This window comes from Prionailurus viverrinus, chromosome C1 (genome assembly GCF_022837055.1).
Source record: "Prionailurus viverrinus isolate Anna chromosome C1, UM_Priviv_1.0, whole genome shotgun sequence".
In the NCBI taxonomy this organism is placed as follows: domain Eukaryota; kingdom Metazoa; phylum Chordata; class Mammalia; order Carnivora; family Felidae; genus Prionailurus; species Prionailurus viverrinus.
The window spans coordinates 194,476,395-194,500,371 of record NC_062568.1 but is presented as its reverse complement, the minus strand read 5'-3'; the positions used below and the strand labels follow the sequence as shown (position 1 = coordinate 194,500,371).

The 23,977-nt window shown below is 46.1% G+C and overlaps 1 protein-coding gene across 4 annotated transcripts in view; it reads left to right on the top strand.

Annotated features, from left to right (window-relative positions):
- Positions 1–8,034: 8,034 nt before the first annotated feature.
- ARID1A (AT-rich interaction domain 1A) overlaps positions 8,035–23,977 on the top strand; it is a 70,262-nt gene continuing 54,319 nt past the window's right edge. For 2 of the 4 annotated variants that reach the window (XM_047869275.1, XM_047869273.1), the window contains exon 1: positions 8,035–9,897. In XM_047869275.1, the coding sequence (XP_047725231.1) occupies positions 8,758–9,897 (1,140 nt within the window). In that variant the 5' untranslated portion in view covers positions 8,035–8,757. Of the gene's footprint in view, positions 9,898–13,434; positions 13,477–23,977 lie in introns of those variants that run through there. The other 2 variants (XM_047869274.1, XM_047869276.1) reach the window with 2 other exon arrangements.

Here is a 23,977-nt window from a genome sequence, read left to right as displayed (position 1 = left end):
CTCAAAGTACTTTTTTTTTTTTTTTAACGTTTATTTATTTTTGGGACAGAGAGAGACAGAGCATGAACGGGGGAGGGGCAGAGAGAGAGGGAGACACAGAATCGGAAACAGGCTCCAGGCTCTGAGCCATCAGCCCAGAGCCTGACGCGGGGCTTGAACTCACGGACCGCGAGATCGTGACCTGGCTGAAGTCGGACGCTTAACCGACTGCGCCACCCAGGCGCCCCTCAAAGTACTTTTAACATTCATTATTTTCTTGGTACTCACCAAAATCTCAAGGACCTATAGAATGGGTATTGCCATGTCTTAAGTTTTTCTTTATTTCTCTTTTCTCTTTCTTCATCAACTTTCTCTGAAAATGAGGGATCTTGACCTGAGTGCTAAGAACTTATAAGTTTTGAGTGAAAAAGGCCTGTGCTATTTTGGAGGCATGTCTTTCCTCTTATGTAGACATTAGCCTACAACGTACTTTATAGGAGGTACAAAGGTAGGATATATACAATGCTGTACGGCACAGCAAAATAATTGTCAAAGGGCCTCCCATTTATAGTAAAATGAATGAGAGAATTGATATCCACAATCAAAAAGTGGAAAATTCTAGACTGGTTTCAAAGCATCACAGAGCAGTGATAGTCATTTGCGTCATGGAGAGCCTCTGCTCTGATGCATCTGAGCATACATAGTTCATCTGATTAGATTTCGTGAGTCTAAGATTGATCATTACAATTTATAAACGAGGATAGCCATTTGGAAATCTGCCTTAAAATGAAAGTCCAGACATTTGTCTCAAATATTGAGATAGCTCTCAAACTATAGGCTCTTTGCCTTGAATATTAGGTAGGTCATCCTCCTTTAAATCTTGTCTTTCCCTAGTTCATCCTCCATCCCCACTCATCTCCCAAAAGACCTTGACCAGAGTTTTCATCTGTCTTTGTAGTACTCCATTCCTGTAAATTCCTTCTCCATGTTTTTGTTCTGTTTCACTTAGTTTGGAAAATGGCAGTGTAGAAAATGTTTGGTATAACTCTAATGCTGGCTGGCATCTGTGATCTCTTAAAAGAATTATATATACTGTATATGTGTGTGTGTCTATGTGTGTGTGTTCTGTGTTTGAAGTACAGAATTAAAAACCTCAAATAAGGCAGAAAACAAACATGCCTTATTATCCAGATCCCCTCCATGTTTTTAGCTGTTTAGAAAATGTTTCTCCTGTTGTTCCTGCTAAATATTTCTCATTTTGGCATTGCACACCAAAACCTAACGTCAGTGTGTGTGTGTGTGTGTGCGCGCGCGCGTGCGGTAGAGATGAGGGAGGTAGGTCAGATAGCATAATGTGCAACGGTGAAGAACTTACTAAATTAATTAATCTTCAATTAGCAGATCACTGAGAATATGAATCACTCACAGGCAGTCAAAAGGTGATGTCAGTGAACGGTTAGGGCTCGGCATGACTGTTCCTGTTTGTTATTGCATTTGGTCCTAGAGCTCTTGCTATGGCAAGGCTGTCCTATGAGTCTTACTGTGGCACTTTAGAAATGTCTACACCAAACATAGTATTAATAAGTATTCCAGGAGATAGTTAAAGCAAGGAGCAAGGTACTTAATGAAGTTTATAACCATGGCTTTGGAATAATCTTATTATTAGCAATAGTCATACTATTAATTTCTAGTTGGAAGAATAACATGCTCACAAGATTTCTGAGCCTCAGAAGAGGACCCGTTTTGGTGGGGATTGGGTCAGAACAGCACATGCAACTCAAGGATTGCTGAAGAAGGGCAGGTGCATAGGGTAAGGTTGCTTCATTATGAAAGGCGAGTATTCGAGGGGGAAAATGAATGCCCTTGATCTGTGGTATTTGGTTATGTTTATAAAAATGGTTTCTGTCTAACCTCTCCAGTATTGTGCTAGTGATGGATTACTCAAAATCTTCAGTAGCCAATCAGGATTACTTCCTTACCTCTAAGTTTTTTTCCTAGAGAAGATCTTTTTGAAAGCCATGTAGTATTCCAACTCTCCTAGGATTCCATTTTAGAAACACCGGCTGCTAGTTCATAAAAAACCAGAGAGTAGGTGTGGAGTCAACAATCACACTTCTTTCCTAGAATACTTTGGACTTCCAACTTTAGCTGGTTGAAGGGGAAACACAACATCAGCCATAAACTCCAGTTTTTGTTGGACAGAGTGTCCATATTTTTAGGTAGCTGTGACTGATTAGGAAAAAAATAAATAAATGAGCTCTCAGACTTTGTTCTGAGGTCGAAAGGGACCTCACATTTTTTTAAAAAAATGTATAATCTATATCCTGGTCTTAGTGTTTGGGGCAAAAATAGTGCCTAATGTTTTATGGCATTGTGTATTCTTTCGTTTGAGTGTATTTTGTGGATGGACTCTATTGATGAAAATACACTGTAGTAGAGAGGATTGTGTGTATGTGTGGGTGGGGTGGTGGGTTCAGCACTGTTTTCTCAATGGCCTGTCAGATAGGTTCAATGAAGTATGTTGGGTTATTTCTCCTTTGTCTCCTGCTCTCTCCCTCCACAGCAAGACTGGAAGAACAACACACTTGTACACAGGTTTCCAATAGTATCTTTGGAGGGGTAGGCCAACGAGAACCAACCTGGTGGTCCCCACCCTCCAGCCCCTCTGGGGGCTTCTGAATCCAATGTTGTTCAATTTCGGGGCAGAAAGTGATCATTTGATAAAGTGCCAAAGCCCACTGTGATTTTTTTTCCCCCGGGCAGGTTTCCTTTGGTGTCATTGGTAAGTTGTGCATTTCACTGGAGTGCCACAACACTACCACTAAAGTATTCCACAGCTCACTTTTTTGTTTGGTCAACTTTTCTTTTATCTTTGGAAGAAGCCATTTTCTTTCTGTAGGGAGGATGGTTGAGTTTAAATTCTATTAAAGCTAGTCAGAATGCTTTCCCTTAGGGGCCATTCACTTCCTGTCTTATGCCTAATAGGTTCCTTTGGATTTTCTTTGATTCTTACATAAAAAGCCTGGGATGATCACGCCGGGAGTATTCTCTTGAGGTGGCTGTGTGGCAGAGAGCAGGCAGAACATTTGCTGTTTTAGCCTTCCATCCTGTTTTACAGGACTGCATGCCTGCTTCCCTCCATTTTGTCAGTGCTCACAGTTTTTCCTTCTCTTTCTCACTCTTCCATTTAACTTGTGTTGGAGCAAAAGACTCCATTCCAGATCCATTCCAGAGTTGCAACAAGAAACTTTCCCACTCTCTCTTTTTCCTATCTCAGTAAAATGGCAGTGAAGAAAGCTTTATGCAATCAGGCTGAAAGAAATACCCACCTCGAATATTTTATTTTCCTTCTGATTTTCTGCTCCATCCTCAGCTTTCAAAATTTTCCCTTGTAATCATTTTACATGTGTGAAATTTTCCTCAATTGGTTTTAAAGTAAAGCAAAACAAAAGCAGCCTACATTGGTTTCATATGGAAAGTCAAAGATAACAAACTTTTCCTGTTCCTGAGAAATAGGCTTCAATATTAAGATTGCTGACCTGATCTTCCCTTGGTAATATTGTTGGTACTTAGCTTTCCAAATCTAAAAACAACTTGGTGTAGTAAGTACCAAATACAGCATCTTGAAGTTTCTCTTCTGATGGACTATAAAGTGGCTTTCAAGCTTCTTTGCAAGTAGGCTTTTCATCTACTATTTTTGTATCAGTTGGGGAATACAGACCTTCAGTGAGGCTCAGCAGAAATGTCCAAATTCCTGATCTGCCCAGTGGTTTTATAGAACTCCAGTTCAGGTATGTTTGTTTGCCTTTAAAATATTGTTAGTAGTTTTACTCTGTCGTCTCCAAAGGAATAGTCAGCAAACTCATCAATGAAATTTGTGGATAAGTAAAATGTGCACTCTAAAATATTAGAGTGTACGAGTTGGTACCTATTTCCTCATGTTAGATCGAACCTGAGTGTTACATTTTGTTTGCAATCTGCCACAAACCAGACCAACGTGGATCTTTATTTTATTTCTGGTTTTAGTTTTTGGTGAGGTGATGGTGAGGAGCATTCTCATTCTATATTGATACAAAAAGGAAAAAAAAAAAAGCAAGTTGACTTATGCCTAGAGGTATTTTTACAGAGCTACTCTTCTCGTGGGGGGAAAAAAAAAGAAAGCCTCATGCAGAAATGAACATTTTTCAAAATGTGTCCCTTATTATTCTAAATGTAAATTCCTCCAAATTATTTTAAAATCTTGAGATTTTATTTTAAAATCTTGAGTGGAAGAAAGCATCTACCCAAGCAGTCGTTGAGCGCCCGCCAGGCTCGATGCCTCTACGGTTGCTGCTGCTGCTGCTGCTTTAGGATCCTAGGTGCTGGGCAGCCACAATTTTACCGCTAAGAGCTGTTGAGCGCCATTTAGACTCCATTCCATTTTTCTCCGTGGCGATCCAGTTCGTAACTTACAGCTCCCGTCTGGGAGCCGATAATATAATGAATTGCCTTGACTCTTGCTTCAATCCACTTTCCTCGCTTAATATGCAGCCCAAAGTTTTGCTGCTCGCTGTCAGATGGTAGTGCTAGACTTTCACACTGCTCCCAAAGCCTCCGCTGGGGCTGTTCCTGAACACCGAGTTACAAACTTTAAGAAGCAGACAGCTCCAGACGGAAATCCACGCCAGGATTTGAACTCTGCTTCTGGCTTCCGTCAACTGACATAGTTGCCCTTTTGCTCAAACTCGCAGCTCCAGTTCGCACTCGGGAGAGCTCCGCTGGGTGTCTGATGCTTTGCCGCGGCGGGGACGCGTGTGAGGGCCACAACCCCGCGCTCCTCCGATTCCCAGCGCCTTATTCAGAACAGAGGCAATTCCCCCACTAGGGTCCTAAGGCTTAAAACGCCTTCCCCCAAAAGGAGTGAGGAAGGGAAGGAGCCGAGACTGATCTTTTGTTTGTTTGTTGAGTTTTGTATTTCGCACACTTAGGGGAAGCAAATTTCGAGAAAGGAAGGGCTGTTTCTCTCCCTGCAAACGTTTCTCTCTCTTAACAAACCCTCCAGGCCTCGGTTCCACATTTTGCAGTTGACTGCGTGGATTTTAATAGGTTGTTCTCTTATTCTCGGCCCAATCCATGCACACTGTACAAGCCAGATAAAATGAGAACATCCTCTGCCATTTTCAGTCGGTTTGTCCTGGCAGCCCTGCCCCCCTCCTTGGCTGCCGCAGCCGCAGGAGTTAAAGCAGCGCACAGAAACTCCGCCTGATCCTCTGGGCGGGAGATCCAGTCCACGTTTGCCAAGTGCTTTGCGGTCGGGGATGGTGATAAGAACTCTCTTGTGAGGGAGCGAGCAAGACTTTAGTCCGGTTTCCATGTCAACGATTCAGTCCATATTTGCCATCAGGCTGTTGGTGGCAGAGGCGCTTTCGTGAGGGTAGCGCTGTCCTAGTCCTAGTTCTCCAATCTGCGCCGGGATTCCTGAGCTGCCTGGGTGTGGGGTTAAAACACTGGGGCCGTGGGGGAAAAAAACTCCAAGGGGAGAACCCGCAGCCCCAAACCTGGGTCTTGGAGCTCCAGCCAGCCACGTGCCCAGCTCCTCCCCTCCCCCCGCTGCCATTGCCCCTAGGGAAAGCTGATGGGCCAGTTTCTAAGAAAGTTCCCTTCGACTCGTCAGTCCCTGGGATAGTGGTGTGGGGCTCTAAAGGTAGAGGTGGAAGAGGACCCTGAAGGATTTGAGATTTTTTTTTTTTTTAAGTGGGAATGGAGAAATCCCACATTACCTGCTCCAGTCCAGGTGGATAGATTTTTGTGCACTTTACCTTATTGCTAGAAAAAAATGGTGGCTGTTTTCAAAACAGCGTGCTCACGTGTAGGAAAGGGATTTGGGCACTTTCCAAATTTCACAGCCACTGAAAAAAGGAGATGAGGGCTTTCTCTGGAGACAAATCCATTCTGGCTTCCAGATTTTCACTGGGTTCCAGGTTTCCCATTACAGTCCAGCTCTGAGGAAAATGGCAGGGTAATTGCATGTAAAAACTCCTCATTTGTGTGCAGGACTCAGGACTGTTTGCCAGCTCAGAAGCAGTTGATTAAATAGCCAAGCTCCATTTATGAGGCAGCCTATAATTTGGTTTCTAGGACCTAATGCACTGGGAGAGTAGTTGCCCCTGAGGACTGTGAGTGAAACCAGGGCACTGGCCCGTTCCAGTCAGTCAGATCCTGGTAGTCCTTTTGGTTCTTGGCTAGAGGCGGAAAACCCACCACCACTCTTAGACTAACAGGAAGGTTTTTGCCTTTTTAGCGTAAGATCCTCTTAAGTTTTCTTCAGAGTAGGAGTGGCTTCAGGTTTTTGGAATTATTCACAGTGACCAGTGGCATGGCCAGAACTTGTCCAAGGGGCCTGCGGGATCTGCCAGTTCTAAGATAATGGCTCTGTGGCTATGAAGTCTCCATTTATAACATCTGAGGGGGGAAAGAGGCCCTGGGGTTTAGTGACTACACTGGCCTGGGCCTCTCCCAAGGCAGCCTGGGCCTGGTGAGGAGCTGGAATCCCCTCTGGCTTTTGTAGCCTGTCACGTCAGAGCATTCCAAGTCAGCTTGAGGAGGAAAAGACTGCTTGGTGCTGGGATGTGGTAGGGCCTGTAGATCTAGAAGTTTCTATGTATGCCTCTAGCTCGATTGGCATCTCTTGGAATATAATGGTAAACTGTGATGAATCTTTATACTGGAGGATAGAAAATAAATTTGGTTACATTTCTTTTCTTTCTTTTTTATTTTTTTAATGTTTCTTTTTGAGAGAGAGAGAGAGAGAGAGAGAATGGGAATGTGCGGGGAAGGAGCAGAGAGAGAGAGGGAGACACAGAATGGGAAGCAGGTTCCAGGCTCAGAAGCAGGCTCCAGGCTCTGCCCTGTCAGCACAGAGCGGGACACCGGACTGGAGCCCACGAACTTCAAGATCATGACCTGAACCAAAGTCCGATGCTTAACTGACTGAGCCACCTGGGTGCTCCTGGGGACATCTATTTTCTAAGTGACCTGTTAGACTGTCCCTTTTCTCTCTTTAAGGAGAAAATGGTTTCCCACTGCGTGGCCGTCCCTCTTCTGCAGAGCCTCTTCTGTGGTCTGTTCCCCAGTTTTACAGGTATTGTCTCTGGAGACTGGCACTATTGGTCATTGTGGGCTAAGTTCTCTTGGGAAAAGATTAGGGTTGGGTTCTCCTGCTGGAAGGCTGTCTTAGGCCCCCAAAGTAGCTCCAGTGGTTACCATTTTACGTTAGTGTTGGGATGAGCTAAGACTGAGATGATCAGCTTGGTCTCAAACCCATTCTTACAGTCTGATTCCATTGCTGTATATGATGCAACTTGATCACTTTTTTTTTTTTTTTCCCCAAGGCTAAGTACGCGGGTAGCTTTGGGGACTTTGCTACTTTTTAAAATCACCCTCCTCCGCCCCCTGACTGACAGGGCAGTCCCCTCCCCTCGGTTTTACAATTCTAGAAAATGGGGAGAGTCGGACCTCACGCCCCCAGGGCCTTATGAGGCCCGGCTAAAGAGGGCTGGGGAGTGGGAAAACGGAAAGTCTGAACAAATGATCTGTCATTCCGTAGGGCTTGCAAAGGGTGTAAAATGTTAGGCCCTGCTCGCTCACTCAGCTGGGTCTTTAAGAGCGGGTTTGTAAAAGGCTTTGAAGAATAAAAGTGCTGTAGAGGTGCTAAGTAGCAGCCAAGAGACCAGGACCGCTGCCAGAGGGTCAGGCCTGGGCCGAGGCGGCCGCGGTCTCGGGCTCAGGCCAATTTTGCAGCCGCGAGTAAAGTTCACGCTGCCCGCTCCCCTCCGTACGGCCCGGAGGGGACCGACCCGGATAGGAAGGAACGCCAGGAGGGAGGCGGCGCAGGCTCCGGGGAGGCGCGGGCTCCGGGCCGGGTTTTCCCCGAAGCCTTCGGCGGCGGCGCTGCCGAGCGAAAGCGGCAGAGGGCCTGCCGCCGCCGCGGCTTGTTCTCTCCCCTCCTCCTTTGTGAGGGGAAGGGAGCGAGTCCGTTCCATGGCCTGCGCCCGCTCCGCGCTCCGGTCCGGGTTTGCCAGGCGGCCGCGACGGCGCTGGGTAAAATGGCAGTGCTGAGCCTCGTGTCGGAGTGAGGGGGACTCGGAGGAGAGTGGGGCGCTCTAGCCGCTCAGTCCGGCCGCCCGCCCGCTCGCTCGCCCGCTGCCGCGCAGCAGCCTCAGCTCGCGCCGCGGCCGGGGAGGGGAGGCAGGGCGCCCGGCCCAGTCCGCGCTCCGACTCTGCCTCCCGGCGCCCGGGCTGCTGCCGCGCGCCCTCCAGCCCGCCCGTCCCGGGTCCCCCTCCCCCCGCTCCCTCCCTCCCTCCCTCCCCGCCCCCTCCCCCTCGCCTCCCTCCCTCCCTCCCTCCTCCTTTCTCCGGCAGCAGAAAGCGGAGAGTCACAGCGGGGCCAGGCCCTGGGGAGCGGAGCCTCCACCGCCCCCCTCATTCCCAGGCAAGGGCTTGGGGGGAATGAGCCGGGAGAGCCGGGTCCCGAGCCTACAGAGCCGGGAGCAGCTGAGCCGCCGGCGCCTCGGCCGCCGCCGCCTCCTCCTCCTCCGCCGCCGCCAGCCCGGAGCCTGAGCCGGCGGGGCGGGGGGGAGAGGAGCGAGCGAGCGAGCGCCGCGCAGCAGCGGAGCCCCGCGAGGCCCGCCCGGGCGGGTGGGGAGGGCAGCCCGGGGGACTCGGCCCCGGGGCGGGGTGGGAGGGGGGGAGAAGACGAAGACAGGGCCGGGTCTCTCCGCGGACGAGACAGCGGGGATCATGGCCGCGCAGGTCGCCCCCGCCGCCGCCAGCAGCCTGGGCAACCCGCCGCCGCCGCCCTCGGAGCTGAAGAAAGCGGAGCAGCAGCAGCGGGAGGAGGCGGGGGGCGAGGCGGCGGCGGCGGCAGCGGCCGAGCGCGGGGAAATGAAGGCAGCCGCCGGGCAGGAAAGCGAGGGCCCCGCCGTGGGGCCGCCGCAGCCGCTGGGAAAGGAGCTGCAGGACGGGGCCGAGAGCAATGGGGGTGGCGGCGGCGGCGGAGCCGGCGCCGGCGGCGGGCCCGGCGCGGAGCCGGACCTGAAGAACTCGAACGGGAACGCGGGCCCTAGGCCCGCCCTGAACAATAACCTCACGGAGCCGCCCGGCGGCGGCGGCGGCGGCAGCAGCGATGGGGTGGGGGCGCCTCCTCACTCAGCCGCGGCCGCCCTGCCGCCCCCAGCCTACGGCTTCGGGCAACCCTACGGCCGGAGCCCGTCTGCCGTCGCCGCCGCGGCGGCCGCCGTCTTCCACCAACAACATGGCGGACAACAAAGCCCTGGCCTGGCAGCGCTGCAGAGCGGCGGCGGCGGCGGGGGCCTGGAGCCCTACGCGGGGCCCCAGCAGAACTCGCACGACCACGGCTTCCCCAACCACCAGTACAACTCCTACTACCCCAACCGCAGCGCCTACCCCCCGCCCCCCCAGGCCTACGCGCTGAGCTCCCCGAGAGGTGGCACTCCGGGCTCCGGCGCGGCGGCGGCCGCAGGCTCCAAGCCGCCTCCCTCCTCCAGCGCCTCCGCCTCCTCGTCGTCTTCGTCCTTCGCTCAGCAGCGCTTCGGGGCCATGGGGGGAGGCGGCCCCTCAGCGGCCGGCGGGGGAACCCCCCAGCCCACCGCCACCCCCACCCTCAACCAACTGCTCACGTCGCCCAGCTCGGCCCGGGGCTACCAGGGCTACCCCGGGGGCGACTACGGCGGCGGGCCCCAGGACGGGGGCGCCGGCAAGGGCCCGGCGGACATGGCCTCGCAGTGCTGGGGGGCTGCGGCGGCAGCAGCGGCGGCGGCAGCAGCCGCCTCGGGAGGGGCCCAACAAAGGAGCCACCACGCGCCCATGAGCCCCGGGAGCAGCGGCGGCGGGGGGCAGCCGCTCGCCCGGACCCCGCAGGTACACAGCTGAGTGGGGAGGGGGCTGGGGCGAGCGGGGTCCTGGGAGTGGGTGGCGGCTGCGGGGAGCAGGCCACAGCCTTGGGATACCCCCAGTCCGGGGCCCCCACTGCTGGGGAGCTGCCATTGTCTGGCTCTTCTCTTAAAATGGCTGCCTGTCTGCCTTCCTCTCCTTCCCTCCTTCAGCCTTTGTGTGGGGCTTTCCCTGAGGTGTTTGCTCCCCTTCTCCCTCCCTCCTGGTCCCCTCGAACTCCGGGGGTCTTCAAGGGGGTGTGGGGCAGAATGTGCGGGGAAGGGCCTGGCCGGGGTTGAGGGGGGTGCTGGGGGCTCAGGTTAGGGGTGTGCGGTGTTAGGAGCTCGGGAGTGGAGTGAACAATTCTTTGCTCACCTGCCGCTCCTCTCTGCCCGCCCTCCTGTCTTTCTCTAGGCCGTTCCCCATCTGTGCGTTCAAGGAGGGGCCCCTCGGGTTCGGGGGTACCTCGAGGGAGGGCAGGGGCCTGCTTGGGGGCAGCTAGAGGCCGGCTGCGGTTCACCCAGGGCAGCCTGGGCCATCTCCTGTCTTAGTCTCCGTCGGCCCAGTGGCCTGGGCTTCTCCCTGGAAGTGCTGGTAAACAGCTGAGTGATTGGAGTAGTAAGTGCAGATTGCTTTGGTTTGGGATTTGAATTATGGAGGTAAAATCCTTCTGTCAAAGCCAGGAGACAGTTGGTCTTAGGTTGACATCCTATCTGTGATCTGATTGGCTCCCCATCTCCTGCTCTTGGCCATTTATAATTGCCTCTGATGTAATGGTACAACAATCCTGATGAGCTCATAAACTTTTACACTCTGCTTTTCTGCCAGTGATAACCCAAACCATCGCTGCCACTATCTGCCTTTTATTCCAGAGCTGAAATTGGCTGTGACCTTGAGGAGGGAGGTTTAAGCAGCAATACTGTATCAGCAGGAGCAGAGCCCCAGACAGGCTGCCCTTGTTACATTGTGCCGAAACAAAAGAGGAGGCAGTGGCGTTTTGCTTGTACCTTGGATTTATTTTGCTTGTTATGTTTTATGCAGCCTGAAATAGATTCTGTGTTGTCAGAACAGTAGCTGAGTTTTTCTCTACAATGGGTTTGCTGTTTGTTTTGGTTTTGTGACTTTCCTGATGGTATAAATGACTTCTTTGATGGCTCTGAAGATGCATTTGTCTTGAGTAATTTTGACCCTGTTCGCTTTGCAGAATTGAAATTATTTTACTGGGGTTTTTATCGAGTGACAAATGTGGGATCTTTATGGGAGGGGGTAGGAGGAAAACTTTTATTTATTTATTTTGAGAACTGGAAGCTTTCTGAGAGAGAATTTCATATTAGGTTCAAGTGTTCTGTTTTAAGGACGACTGGCCTCATTCTTTGTTTACATGTTGAGTCTGGTTAACACTTTCTTTTGTTAATTGAACTTTGGGAGAGCAGCTCAATTTAAAGAGAAGCCGATGTCTTTCATGATCTTGTGAGGGACTTTCTCCTAAAGGCCTGGTTTGGTGAAATTTATCATTTGTTCCTGAGATATCAAAAAGGCTAGTTTTGTATTTTGTCATCTGTTATTTTAGAGCTTTGAAATAGAGGTCGACTGTTTTTTTCTTTGCATTTTAAGGTATGTTCCATTTTCCCCCCATCTTCCAAGATAATAAAGATACCACCTATAATGATACTTGATATTTGCTTAGAAATGACAACTTTAAGGTACATTTTTATGCATTCTGTTTTATTTTAATTTTGCTCTTCGTACCTCTTCATGTTCTGCCTCCAGTGCTTTTGTCAGGAGTCCTGTATCTTTTCAAAGAGGGGGAAAGCTCCTTTCATGCCCCCCGCCCCCCGCCCCAGCAGTATTCAGTTGTACCTTCCTGCTATGAGATTTTGTTCACTGATTAGTTGTGTTCCTTCCTCATTCTAGAACTGCTTTTCTCTTCTATTAAGGTAGGAATTTTGAAAACAGTTGTGTTAAATGGCAGGTTTAGAGTGCTGTGCCTTGACTCCACATTGTCCATAATGTTCTGTGTTTGGGCAAGAAACTGGGAGAATTTTAAATTGAATCTCTAGTGTCTAGAGGATGAGCTTAGTCTTAGCAAAGAGAACATTCTCTTGTCTCTGGACAAGAGACATGCTACATCTCTTTCCCTTGAGGGGAGGGGGGCTGAGTCATTTACCTTTTGTAAACTATTAGAGGAGTAAATTTGGGCTAAGTCAAGGTTCATTTAAAAGCAAAAATTAAAGTTGAAAAATAATATTCAGGCAAACACTTTGTTTTTGGGGGGTATAAAACCAACTCTTGCCATATAGTGATTTTCAGTCATTAAACGAATATTTGAGCACTTCCTTTGTGCTGAGTACTATGCTGTGTGCTGAGTAAGTGGTAGGAAAATAGATACAGTCCCTGTTTGGAAGTTTGTGCTGCCCTTGGGTGAATTTTCGGTTTCACTTTTAACATCACCATTCCTAGCGCTTCATACAACATAGATTCCTGTTCAATTTCATTCCAGTTGCCCTGATGCCCAGAGAATGGGCTAGTGAGCATTCACTTGTGGAAGAGACAGTGCAACTTCCAGTTTTGTGGTAGTCTCTATGAGGGATGTAGGTGGGTAGATTTTGATAGGAATTTCTCTTTGCTACTTAAAGGATAAACCTCTTATCAGACCATGATGCCTTATTCTTAAGCATTCTTAAATAATGGGGTCTTGCTCTGTCCCTTTCTTTCCTTAACTGAATGTTGGATTAAGACTGTTTTGCAGAGAATTGGTTGACATAGCTAAGGTTGTAACGTTCTCATTTGACTCTGCCTTTATGAAATAAAGATTAGCTGAGTGTTTGTATTGTGGCTCTGTCTTTTTCACAGGAGCCGGAAGATCCCAGCAGGCAAACTTTCCCTTTAGGGCTTTCCATAAGTAATACTGTATCTCAAGGTGTTGAATCCTGCTACTGATGAGATACTTTTTAGTCACCTATGCACTTGAACCTCATGTAAAGCGTTTTATTGGGGATGCTTTTAGCTCTAGTACCTTGAGAGTAGTACCAGCTCATCAAAGTAAAAAATGAAATAGACTATGTAGTCTGGGATCAAGATGGATTTGATTGTAGAAGTTTGGCTGTTAGTTCTTGCTATGGAAATATCAGACGATATTTCCAACTCCTGGGAAACAAATACAGGCATCTTGGGCTTATTATGGGAATGCCTACTGGCAGAAATTCTGGGCTGGCTAAAATACAGGACTCTTGGAACTCTCTCAAGTAGGAGGGACCAGAAAAACCACACTGAGACGGCACTTCATTGTGAGGGCTTCATGTTTCTCTACTGTCCGTGAGGGAACTAGGGGTGATGGGGGTTGGGATGGTTGCAAGAGAAGAGAAAGCATCAGGACCAAGGTTGGCTTCTTTGTATTGGGCCCTGCAAGGACTTTTTAAGGTTCCTTCCTTTGTGTGTGACACAGAGCAACCAGTAACCATGACAAGTGGCACCTACTGTAATAAGATGTCTTGGATTGCATTAAACATTCATCCGTTGGATTGGCTCCTGTAGGGTGTGATGTCTGCAGCAGGCTTTAGCAATGAGGTTAGTGGACTTTTTTTTTTTAATGTGGAAATAGGCTAACAAAGTAATGGTCAGGACCCTTTCCAATCCTCCCCCCCGCCCCTCTGCCGTTGTATTGATTGGCTTCAAATCCCAAAATTCTAGAAGCAACTGAAATGAACCAAGCAAATATATGGTTAAAATACGGTATTCAAAATAAATTGGCACTGAATAGTTCTTTCGTGCAAGTGAGCTGGGATACCTTGGTCTCTAACATGGAGTCCTAATTCCCATGGCTTTTATCTCTGGGTTTCTCCTTGTTTAGATTGGTCATTATCATTATTGATGCACACTGAGTTGTGTGTGACACAGTGGTGAGGAGTAAAGAGTGCAGGATTCAGGAGGAAGAGGCTTTGGTTCCACATGCAGATCTAGATTAAGCTGTGTGATTTGGGGCAAGCCACTGACCTTGGGTTTATTTTCTCTTCATCAGTAAAGTGAAGTTGGTGGACTGTATGGCCTTCTTCCTCTGTGATGCTACGCATTGGGCTGTGCTTCCACACCTAACTTGTTATGAAGGCAATTTCTGCCTGTACATTGACCAGTAGGGGTCTTGAGACCATCTTTCTTCCCTTGGGCTCGAGGAACTCAAGGCTGTTTTCTCTTGAGGATTTACAGGAACAAGCTCTGAACAGTTGGGTACCACAATGGTCTGTGGCCCTTTAAAGAAAAAGCCTTACCAGACTATTTTGTTTTGAAACTGTTTATGTTTGTCATTAGTCATTCCACCTGGCTGGTGGTTTTAAAACACTAAACATTAATTGAAAAATTGGGCAGACTTCATTAAAGCAAGTCTTGAAAAATAGTTGCCTCAAAATCTCTAAGAGGGGATTTTGGGAGTAGATTCGGGGTGGGGTAGGGAGTGGATAGTCATAACATTAACACTCTGCTTCTCTTGGGGGGATAGGAAGGTGGGGAGAGGTAGCATTAAGTTCTCCAGACTCTTCAGGTGTTTGGGCAGGTCTAGGTCTGGTTTGGGCAGTTGGTTGTAATCTGAGTGCCTGAACTTGCCCTGTAAGTTTTGCTGAGAGAGGAGCAAAAGTTCCTGAGACTGGAACGTAAAAGCTAAGCATTGCAGGGTCAATTTCATAGGCCTATTGCCTCTTCTCATACCCTTAGTTTTTTAAACTATGTGGTGTGTTTTGCAAGTGGTCCTGGAAATGCTATTCTTTCCCTTCTCCAGCACACCTGAATTTCCATTCTTTCTCCTCCTGGCTGGATAGTTTAGAAGTATAATTTAGGCATCTTAGAGGTATGCTAGAAGGAAGAAGCCTCCCTTTATAAAAGAGGAAAAAAGGGAGAGGAAAAGGTGTTTGATAATTCTCTGCTTGACACAGCAGCTCCTTCCTCTTCTGAAGGAACCAAATGTTTCAGAGCTTTGTGTAAATACTTGCTGAGCTGTCAATATGTACCCAGGAGGTTTCTGTAGTAAGATGTAAACGGCTCTATAGAATGTTTGACAGGCAAATTAATAAACAGTTTTCAAGCAAAGATAATGCTAGTCTGTTCTCATGTGGTGGAATAAAATAACTTTGGAGGAAAAGAAATGTGGATAGGGAAGAGGGTAGTACAAAATAACTTTGGAGGAAAAGAAATGTGGATAGGGAAGAGGGTAGTACTGGGGGTGTGGAGGCGTGGATGGAGGCTAGGAGAGATGATCTAAAAGAGACTGGAAGTGAAAAGACACTACGCTGGAAGAGAAGCCTCCATGGTCCTGGGTCTAGGCGTAGTTCAGGGCACATGGAGCCCGATTCAAAATGGATTGCAGTTTCAGAGAGAAAATAAACAAGTCTGGAAAGAAGAACCTAAGTTTCAATAGTGAGGTAAGTGTGCTCCAAAAGCTTGGTTTATGAGACTTTGAGTTTTAAAGCCTTGTTCTTTTGGAAAGGTTTTGTAGTTTGGTGAGATGTTTCTAGGGTTGGGTTTGCATTTTTGGAATACCAGAAAGGAGAAAAAAAGATACTGCAACTTCAGCGTCGTCCTCAGCCTCTGGCTGTGGTTCTCGGAATTATAAGCCCGCTTTAAGGGTTGGGTTTATTTGTATAGTTTTTACTGGACTTCTGTGCATCATATATATATATATATATATATATTTACATATATATTTACATATATATTTACATATATATATTTACATATATATATTTACATATATATATTTACATATATATTTACATATATATATATATATATATATATATATATATATATATATGAAGTCAATGCTCCCAAGTTCCTGGGTTAGTACAAAGTCCAAATGTTTGGGGACTCACTAAATCCTGCCTGAAGGGTTATATGGATAAGGGTTATATGGTTATATGGATAGATTCAATCTTTGTTTTTGAAATTGCCATTTTAGGATTAAAAACATTTCTGAGTTCCTTCAGTGAAACATTCTTTTTGTGGAGGAAGAAATATTTTAGAAGTATTTTAGCTGTGTGCCTGTGGTACTCTGGTTTGGTAGCCTTGTGAGATAACCAGCTTTATCTTCTAAAAATCTCTTTTTAAACAAAATCCACTGACTCTGACACTGCTTTTCTTTACAAGAAGTGTTTTTAATGTTTATTTATTTTTGAGAGAAAGAGACAGAGTGTGAGTTGGGGAGGGGCAAAGAAGGAGGGAGACACAGAATCTGAAGCAGGCTCCAGGCTCTGAGCTGTTAGCACGGAGCCCGATGCGGGGCTTGAACCCACAAACCGTGAGATCATGACCTGAGCTGAAGCCGGACGCTTAATTGACTGAGTCACCCAGGTGCCCCAAGAAGTGTTTTTATAGACCAGAGTCCTGCAAGTGTCTTTTTGATTTAGCATAGCAATAAGGAATATGAATGTCATTATGGCCCTGACCATAATTTTTAGGTTCTGCTGACTTACCAAAGGCTATCAGCTTGTTTTAAAACAAAATTCAAAAACTTGCGTTGGCACAGACAGTGTTTGCCCAGGCCTTTGTCAGTGTGGTGGTAAGGATATTAGAACATGAGGCTCATTGCTGAGAGTATAATTTTTAGCTCAGGGGGATTTGGAGATTCAAATGGAAATAGGAAATAGCCCTGTGTGAACACACCAGTTAGATATTAGGAAGGGACTTAAAAGAGACAGTATCTGCTTCAGAGGAATTTCGTTTTCTTGGTGAAGCATGCTTATGTGCATACATCTGGAAAACTTGCAAAGCAGGGTTTTATAAATGGGTATAGACCAACCTAAGTGTATGGGCTGAAGGAATTCCAGAATAAGGAGCAATCAGAGTTGGGCAAGGTTAACCTGGGACAGCTTTTCAGAGGCAATGATTTGTGAAGCTTAATGTTCAAGAGGGGGAAAGTTAAAATATTAATTTGCCTTTTCATACCGCTACTCTGAGTTCCATGGGCTTTATAGAATCCAAACTACACAACCCTCCCCAGACCTGTACTTGTCTCATTCTAGTGACTTTGAGAATTTGGACTGTAACTGTAAAATTCTGTGAGAGTGGTTCCAGGGTCTTGGTGGTTCTTGTGGTTATGTGGGGCCTTTAGTACAACCTGCCAAGTTCTTGGCCAGTTCAGGGGCTCTTTTGTAGTAATTTCGGGTTTGGAAGGTTGTGTCACCTTCAGAGTTGTGTGCCCTGGACAACTCTGCAGTGACGGTGGTTTAACTTTGGTTGGAGAGCCTGTTTTTCTTCTTCTTCTTCTTTTTGGTAGAGTTAATTGAGTTTTTTTAAGCAAAACAAGAGTCGTGAAGTACCTGTCCAGACACTTAGGCTGCTGCTATTTCTGAAGAGTTGGGAGCTGTGCTGAAGCTGAGTTGCTTGGATGAGACCTTCTATTGAGGGTTGATGGGTGGATAAGCCTGCATGTACACAGTTTGCCCATCTGTTCACAGAAATGGCCTTTAATATTGTTTTTGATTAGGTTGGCTGTGGCCAAGAAGCTCATAAATGGTGCAAACACATGCTTATTCCTTATGGGAGCCTCTGCAATGTAGTGATTTTGGTTTCTCTTTACCTGCTGATCCATGTGTGATTGGAACACACATGATTTCTGGCACTTTTCAAGGACTGTAAGTGGATGCTTTAACAGCTGAAAATGCATAGAGAGTCCAGTGCCAGGCTGCTACAGGGCTTTCACCTGGAAGAGAAGGATAGGTTACACTGTTCCAGAATACAAGTACGGAGTGGAGTCTTAAATACAGATTCTAGTTTAGAAAATACTCTGGCATTTGGCAAAGCAAATTTCCAGTAACTCAGAATTAGGGCGCAGTGGTTCATCTGCCATGGATAGCTGGTGAGTAGGGGCTTGAGATGAACTCCTTAGTCTAAGTTTTAGAGGAATCCAAGTTAGGGTGAATGTGGAATTAACTATCTTGAGTATTCTTCCCTGAAATTGTGCCCCCCCCCGCCCCCCGCCATTCAAATGGATGGAATTAGTTTTTGTTGAATGTAAAAGGACATCTGAGTGAACTTTCATTTGTTTTTGTTAGTCATTTATGCATACTAGAAGATAGTCTTGGGACAAGTTGAGTCTTTATTTACCAGTGGCTTCTGCATTTTCTAAGGGTGTACTGCAATGAGCAGTCTAATGCCAAGAATGCATTCCAACATGCTGCAGAGTAGGAAATTTGATCCCTAAAATGTTGACTTAGTGTTGGTTATGGTACATATTAGAAATCACCCAGTAATCCAGGACAGATTTTTGTCGCCCTCCAGGAAGTTAATGTTGATATGAAATACTAAGGAGCGTGGGGGCACTGGGGCTATGGGCTCTGCAGGCCCAGAGTGCTGCTTAAATTGCCACCCATATGAAGAGGAAATGTGCCATGTGCTTTTTTTCCTCTCCTACATTTGGGCTTCCTTATGGCTTCGTTGCTTCTGGGTTCCCAAGTCTGCAATGTTAGATATTAGACTTCCTCCTCCCTTGGCACGGGCACATTTATGATTTTCTGTGGCTCATCACCAGCAGCCAAGATTTTTGTATGCTTTTTCCCTCTTAAACTTGTTAGCTTTCAGCTTGCTTGTTTATAGACATCTCTGTTAAAAGGAACTCCCTGCTCAAGATCTAGCACCAGCATGACTGCAGTAGGGGAGTTTAGGGGTTGGTGTGATACCAGTCATTTAAAAACCCACTTGCCGTGTACTTTGTGTTTTTTATTTTGCCTCCTGTTTCCCTTGAGGTCACAACTTGCTTGCTGGGCATGAGTGCATCTGGGTCCAGCTGTTTACTCTCAACTGACTTATGCCAGTGTACTTTAAGAAAAGTGTGAGTTCAGCCACGTGGTAGATGATTGAAGTGCATGGCCGCTTCCTTTTAGAGGAAACAAGTATGTCTTCGGCCTCTTCTTGCACAGTGATTTCCCCCTCTCTCTGGGTGGACGGCTTTCTCTTGTCCTTAGCGAACAAGTCACCTAATGCTGGGAATTAATTGCTGTTTCTTGCTGTGTCTTGCCTGGTGCATACAGATGGCTTTCTCTCTTTTTTCCTCTGTTAACGAAGGTGGTGGAGTTCTTGGGTTGGTCCAACAGTGGTAGACTTCTAACTATTTATCTGTTTAGGTATCTGATTGCCAAAGATAATTCTATTATAAAGGACTGAGGGAACGATTCTATAGGTAGTTTATCCGTAACTGTGTCCTGGGCCACGGATAGGCTGAAAGCCTCACTGAGATCCAAATTTTCAAATGATGGCATGTTGAGGGTGAGTATTAATGAGAGTAACCATGCATTTGAGCACTTACAGTGTGCAAGCTGTATGCTGGGTCTCTCCATGAATTTACTGATTTAATTTTCAAAACCATGAGAGGTGGGTTTCTGTTGTTACTCCTCCCACTTTACACATGAGGAAACAGTAAAAATGAGAAATTTGCCCTAGGGCAATATGCTAGTAAAAGGTAGAGTTCTGATATGAATCAAGGTTTGTCTGATTCTCTAGAGTTGTAACGTAAAATACTAAATTTGCTTCTCTAAAATAAATGTTTTAAGCACTAAGGCTTATTGGGACATTATTTTTGCAATGGCCCAGACCTCTTAAATGGGGTGAAAGACTGAAAAGTTACAATTTTACATTATGTCTAGATTTCTGTCCATTTAGAATTTTATTTAAGTTTCTGATGAGTGGCCATGTGATCCCAGTGTAAGAGTTGGCAGCATTTGGTCCTCAGGCCACTTTCTCTTCGGGAGGGGTCTTTGAAAGTGTTGGTGGGCTGGGGGTGGGTGGGTGGTGGATTGAGGCTCAAAAATAGACTCCTTCACTTTGATCTAAGTGAGAGTAACTTGCATTACAAAAATATTTGCAGAGTGATTTTACTTTCTATGACTTGGAGCACTTGCAGGAGAGGCAAAGATTATTGTCTTAATTTCCACTTGGGGAAAGTGAACACAAAGATTAAGTGCCTCACACAGAGTTTTCTAGTAGAGTCAGCTCTAAAACCAAGGTTTAAAGTTCCCTTAGGCTGTGTGACTTTAGGCAAGTCACTTCTCTGAATCTGTATCCTCAACTGTGTAATGAGGAGAAGTATCTACCTTGCAGGCTTCAATAAATATTAATGAGATATGTGAAAATACTATTATCAAATAAAATTTGAACATGACTCCTGGTTGGTAGAGACCCCTGCTTGAGAGGGGGATAGTATTGGTGGTTAAAGACTGTTGTTGATCTTCACTGAATTAAAAGCTAGTTGGTTAAGTGTCTGACTCTTGATTTCGGCTCAGGTCCATGATCTCACAGTTCGGGAGATTAAGCCCCATGTAGGGCTCTTGTTATGACAGCATGGAGCTTGCTTGCGATTCTCTCTCCCCCTCTTTCTCTGCCCTTTTCTCCCTCTCCCTCTCAAAATAAATAAGCTGAAAAAAAAAAGCTATCCCATAGTTTTTAGCTGCATCTAAGTTATATTAATACTTAAAAGAAAAAACCAACAAATTTTATTAAGTACCTGTTGTCAGTTTGAGAGACAGATTTGTGCAGTGGTTCTCCAGGGGATGGGGAGTGGGGGGGGGGGTCCCTAACCATTAGCCTCAGCATTATCTGAGCCCTGTTTAGAAATGCAAATACTCATCTAGACCTACTGAATCCAAAACTTTAGCATTGTTTTAACAAACCCTCCAGGCCATTGTGATGCAGGCCCAAGTTAGAACTACCGGATTTATGCATCTATGTTCAACTGGGCTAGAGTCCATCAGAATGACCTGAGGGGCTTCTTCCAGATTACACCATAGGCTAATATTTCAGATGTATGTGTTTCTCCCAAGTTGTGAAAGAGTTACTGGATACAGAAAAGGTTAAAAGTGCTTGGGGTTGGGGGAGAAGAAAGGAAATACTTTTGAGATGGATCTTCTATTATGCAATAATGATAAACTCTAGTGACAGAAAATGTCTGTTTTCTTTGTAGGGCTTGGGGACTCCCTGCCTTCCATTTCTCTTTCTCTTAGCTCTTTGGTGACATGTAGCATGAGGATAATCTGAATCTGTGGTACTGGTTGTTTGATGAAGGTGGAAAAGATAATTTTAGGATGGTGACCTGTGGTCTCCAGGTATGACCAGCCAAGTAAATTGCTTAAGAAAGTGATTCTTGTAGATGCCAGTTTGGAAAGCTTTAATTGAACACCATGATGTCCCTTCTGCTTATGATGGCTTGTGATCTGAGAACAGGACCTTCAGTGATCTGCTGGTCTCTCAGGTCATCCTCAAAGACCTCCCTCCCTCTCTCACCTGAGCCCCAGTGGCTAGCCAGTTGTACTGTGATTTTTCCTTTCCTTGTGTCTCTTGTCTTAAAGTCCTAGCAAATAAACCCATTAAGTCAACTCCTGACAAATCGCCCATCTTTGAAGTAGATGATGTCTCTCTAAGGGGTGGACATTTGAGCCAAGACCTGTCCCTAGTTGTATGTAATAAATAATGATTGTACTTGACCCAGAAATGGAAGTTAGAGAAATGGTCAGATAATAAACAGTAACCATGCAAAAGACCTAGTGGAGAACCCGTGTTCTGGTACACCTGTGCTTTCTGAAAACCTGATGTGGTTTCTGTATCGTCCCCAATACAAGCAAGTTTCCTTGTACCAGGCCTCTTTTCCTTCCTGCCTGAGGACTGAAGCTGAGATCACTGTGACCCGGCTGCAATGAAGGCTGAGGCTTCCAGGAAGGAGGCAGTATGCTGACAGTTTGATCTGGGATTTAACATTTGTATGCACAGACAAAAATTCCAGTAGGGAGTTTTATGTTCTTTGTGTGTGTGTTTGTGTGTTTTAAACTCATTTTGTCGTCCCTCTGCCTTATAGCTTTCTTTATTTTCTCTGTTCTTTTTTTTCCTCTTTTTCATTCTGTCCTCTGGTGTCTAACTCCGTTAGCAGAACACAGAGCACATGGAGGCCTCCGTAACTTTACCACACCAGAACTGCTTAAATGTTTTTAAAAGTACTGGAGATGCAACTTATACCACTTTCAGATCAACATCATTTTAGTAAAAATTCCTGATATCTGTGTACCTCTGTTGGAGTTGCCTGGCTAACTAGCAGCAGCCAGTGCCTTTATCTAATAAACTAACAAACAGAAGTTTTCCTAAATGATCTCTACCTCTTCTGCTCTCTTTTCCCACTTTATTGCCTTGGTCTGGAGACTGTTTCTTGGCCCTCCTTGATCTGTTTTTGGGGTTGTGTTGGGACATGACAGATTTGTAACATTTTTGTTTTTCTTTCTGGTCTGTGATTTGAATTCTCTGCTTTCCCAGCGCAGCTTTGAATCGGCTTCTTTAAAACCCCTGCATAAAACCTCAAGTGACCAATATGTGGTCTCATTATGGTATTTTGGTTTAAAATAAAATGAGATTGAGATAGCTGGGTTCATCCACCCAGACACATTCACCAAAAGGAAATTCTGTGTGCCTTGAATAAAAGTGTATGAGCCAAACACACTTGAGGGTAAGGGGGTGAGGAAGAGATAAATTTTAGCTAGATTTGCATAACTTAGCATGCCAAGTACACATCTCAATTTGATTATACTGGCCAGAGATAACAAATAAAGAGGAGAGACAAACAAGCTTCAGAAAAGACAGCTGGTAACATTGGTCTGGTCCAATGTATTTCTAGTATAAATGATGAAGCCAGGGTCTCCTATACACATTTGTGTGAACAGTGGTGTAGAGAGGGTTGGTACCAATGTACTTTTGGAGCTTTGAAAAGAACTGGACAATTTACGGGACTCTTGGCTTTTCATTCAGGGAATTGTTGACCTTAAAAAAGCCATTCTTTAACTTACTTGATCGTGCCTGTTACAGTTCAGAGTGAACTTAGGGGGACCAGGTGAGAGACTGGCATTTTTGGAAAGTGGTCCAAGGCAGCACTAGGAATTAAACAAACACAGTGGCATTGCTGCTGCTTCTCAGTGTCTTTACTGAAATACAGGACTTGATTGGATTGATGACAAACGGAATCTCCGACTGCATGTAAATCAAGTTCCTACAGCTCAATGATGTGTCACAGACACCTTTTATAGTACAGAAGGAGAAATTTTGGCAGGATGTAGAACTGTGCACTTAGAGAAATTTAGGATCTTTTTATATAACCCATGCAAGACCAGTCCAAGTTTGGAGTTATAGATAAAATAAAAGGAGTGGGGAAAAGGAGAGCTTTTTAAAGAGAAAGCAAATGAGGCCTTAAAGTTTTATGACTAGGAGCAGTTTTTGCCTTTGCCTTTTTTTGTTTGTTTTTGAGCAGTTATCTGCAAAGCAGTTTAATATGGAAGAAGGAGGAGTATTTTAGAAACTAGGTCAGAAGTAGGTGTGATTTAGAAGTGTTATCTTTATTGAACTTTATTGAAAAGTTGCTGGGGTGGCTCAGTCGGCTGGGCTGACTCTTGATTTCGGCTCAAGACGTGATGTCACGGTTAGTGGAATCAAGCCCTGCATCAGGCTCTGTGCTGACAGCGTGGAGACTGCTTGGGGTTCTCTCTCTCCCTCTCTGCCCCTCTCCCGCTTGTGCGCACTCCCCCCCCCCCCAAATAAATAAATAAACTTAAAGATAAGTTGCTGTGTACCCTCCTGGGTGAATCTCTGTAAGGTTACATGACCCTTGCCTCTCCGTGTATTCCTTAAGTGTACCATATGACTTAATGATAAATGACAAATGAGCAGGGCAGAAAATGTCTAAAAAACTGCACCACTCAGTTGGGCTTGTGGTCCATCCACAAGGTCCTTTCCCTCCTAGAAACACCAAAGGGTGGTTTGTGGGAGGAAGTACCTTTTCCTGGTGTCAATCCATCCCACCTTATGTGGGTAGCAAGATCTGCCCATTGTTTTTAATTATTGGGCATTTATTGGGATGCAGTATCCCAGCCGATCTTTCTTGCACACCATCGAGATTTCCTAGACTTTGATCATATTCCCCGTTTCTCAGTTTTGGGGATAATAACATTTTTTTTGGCTCACTTAATTACCCAGTCCTGTTACTGACTTTGAAGCATACGATAGTTGGGACTTGCCAGTGTAATAAATCTTAATGGCAGAACTTTTCTTTGGAAAACCT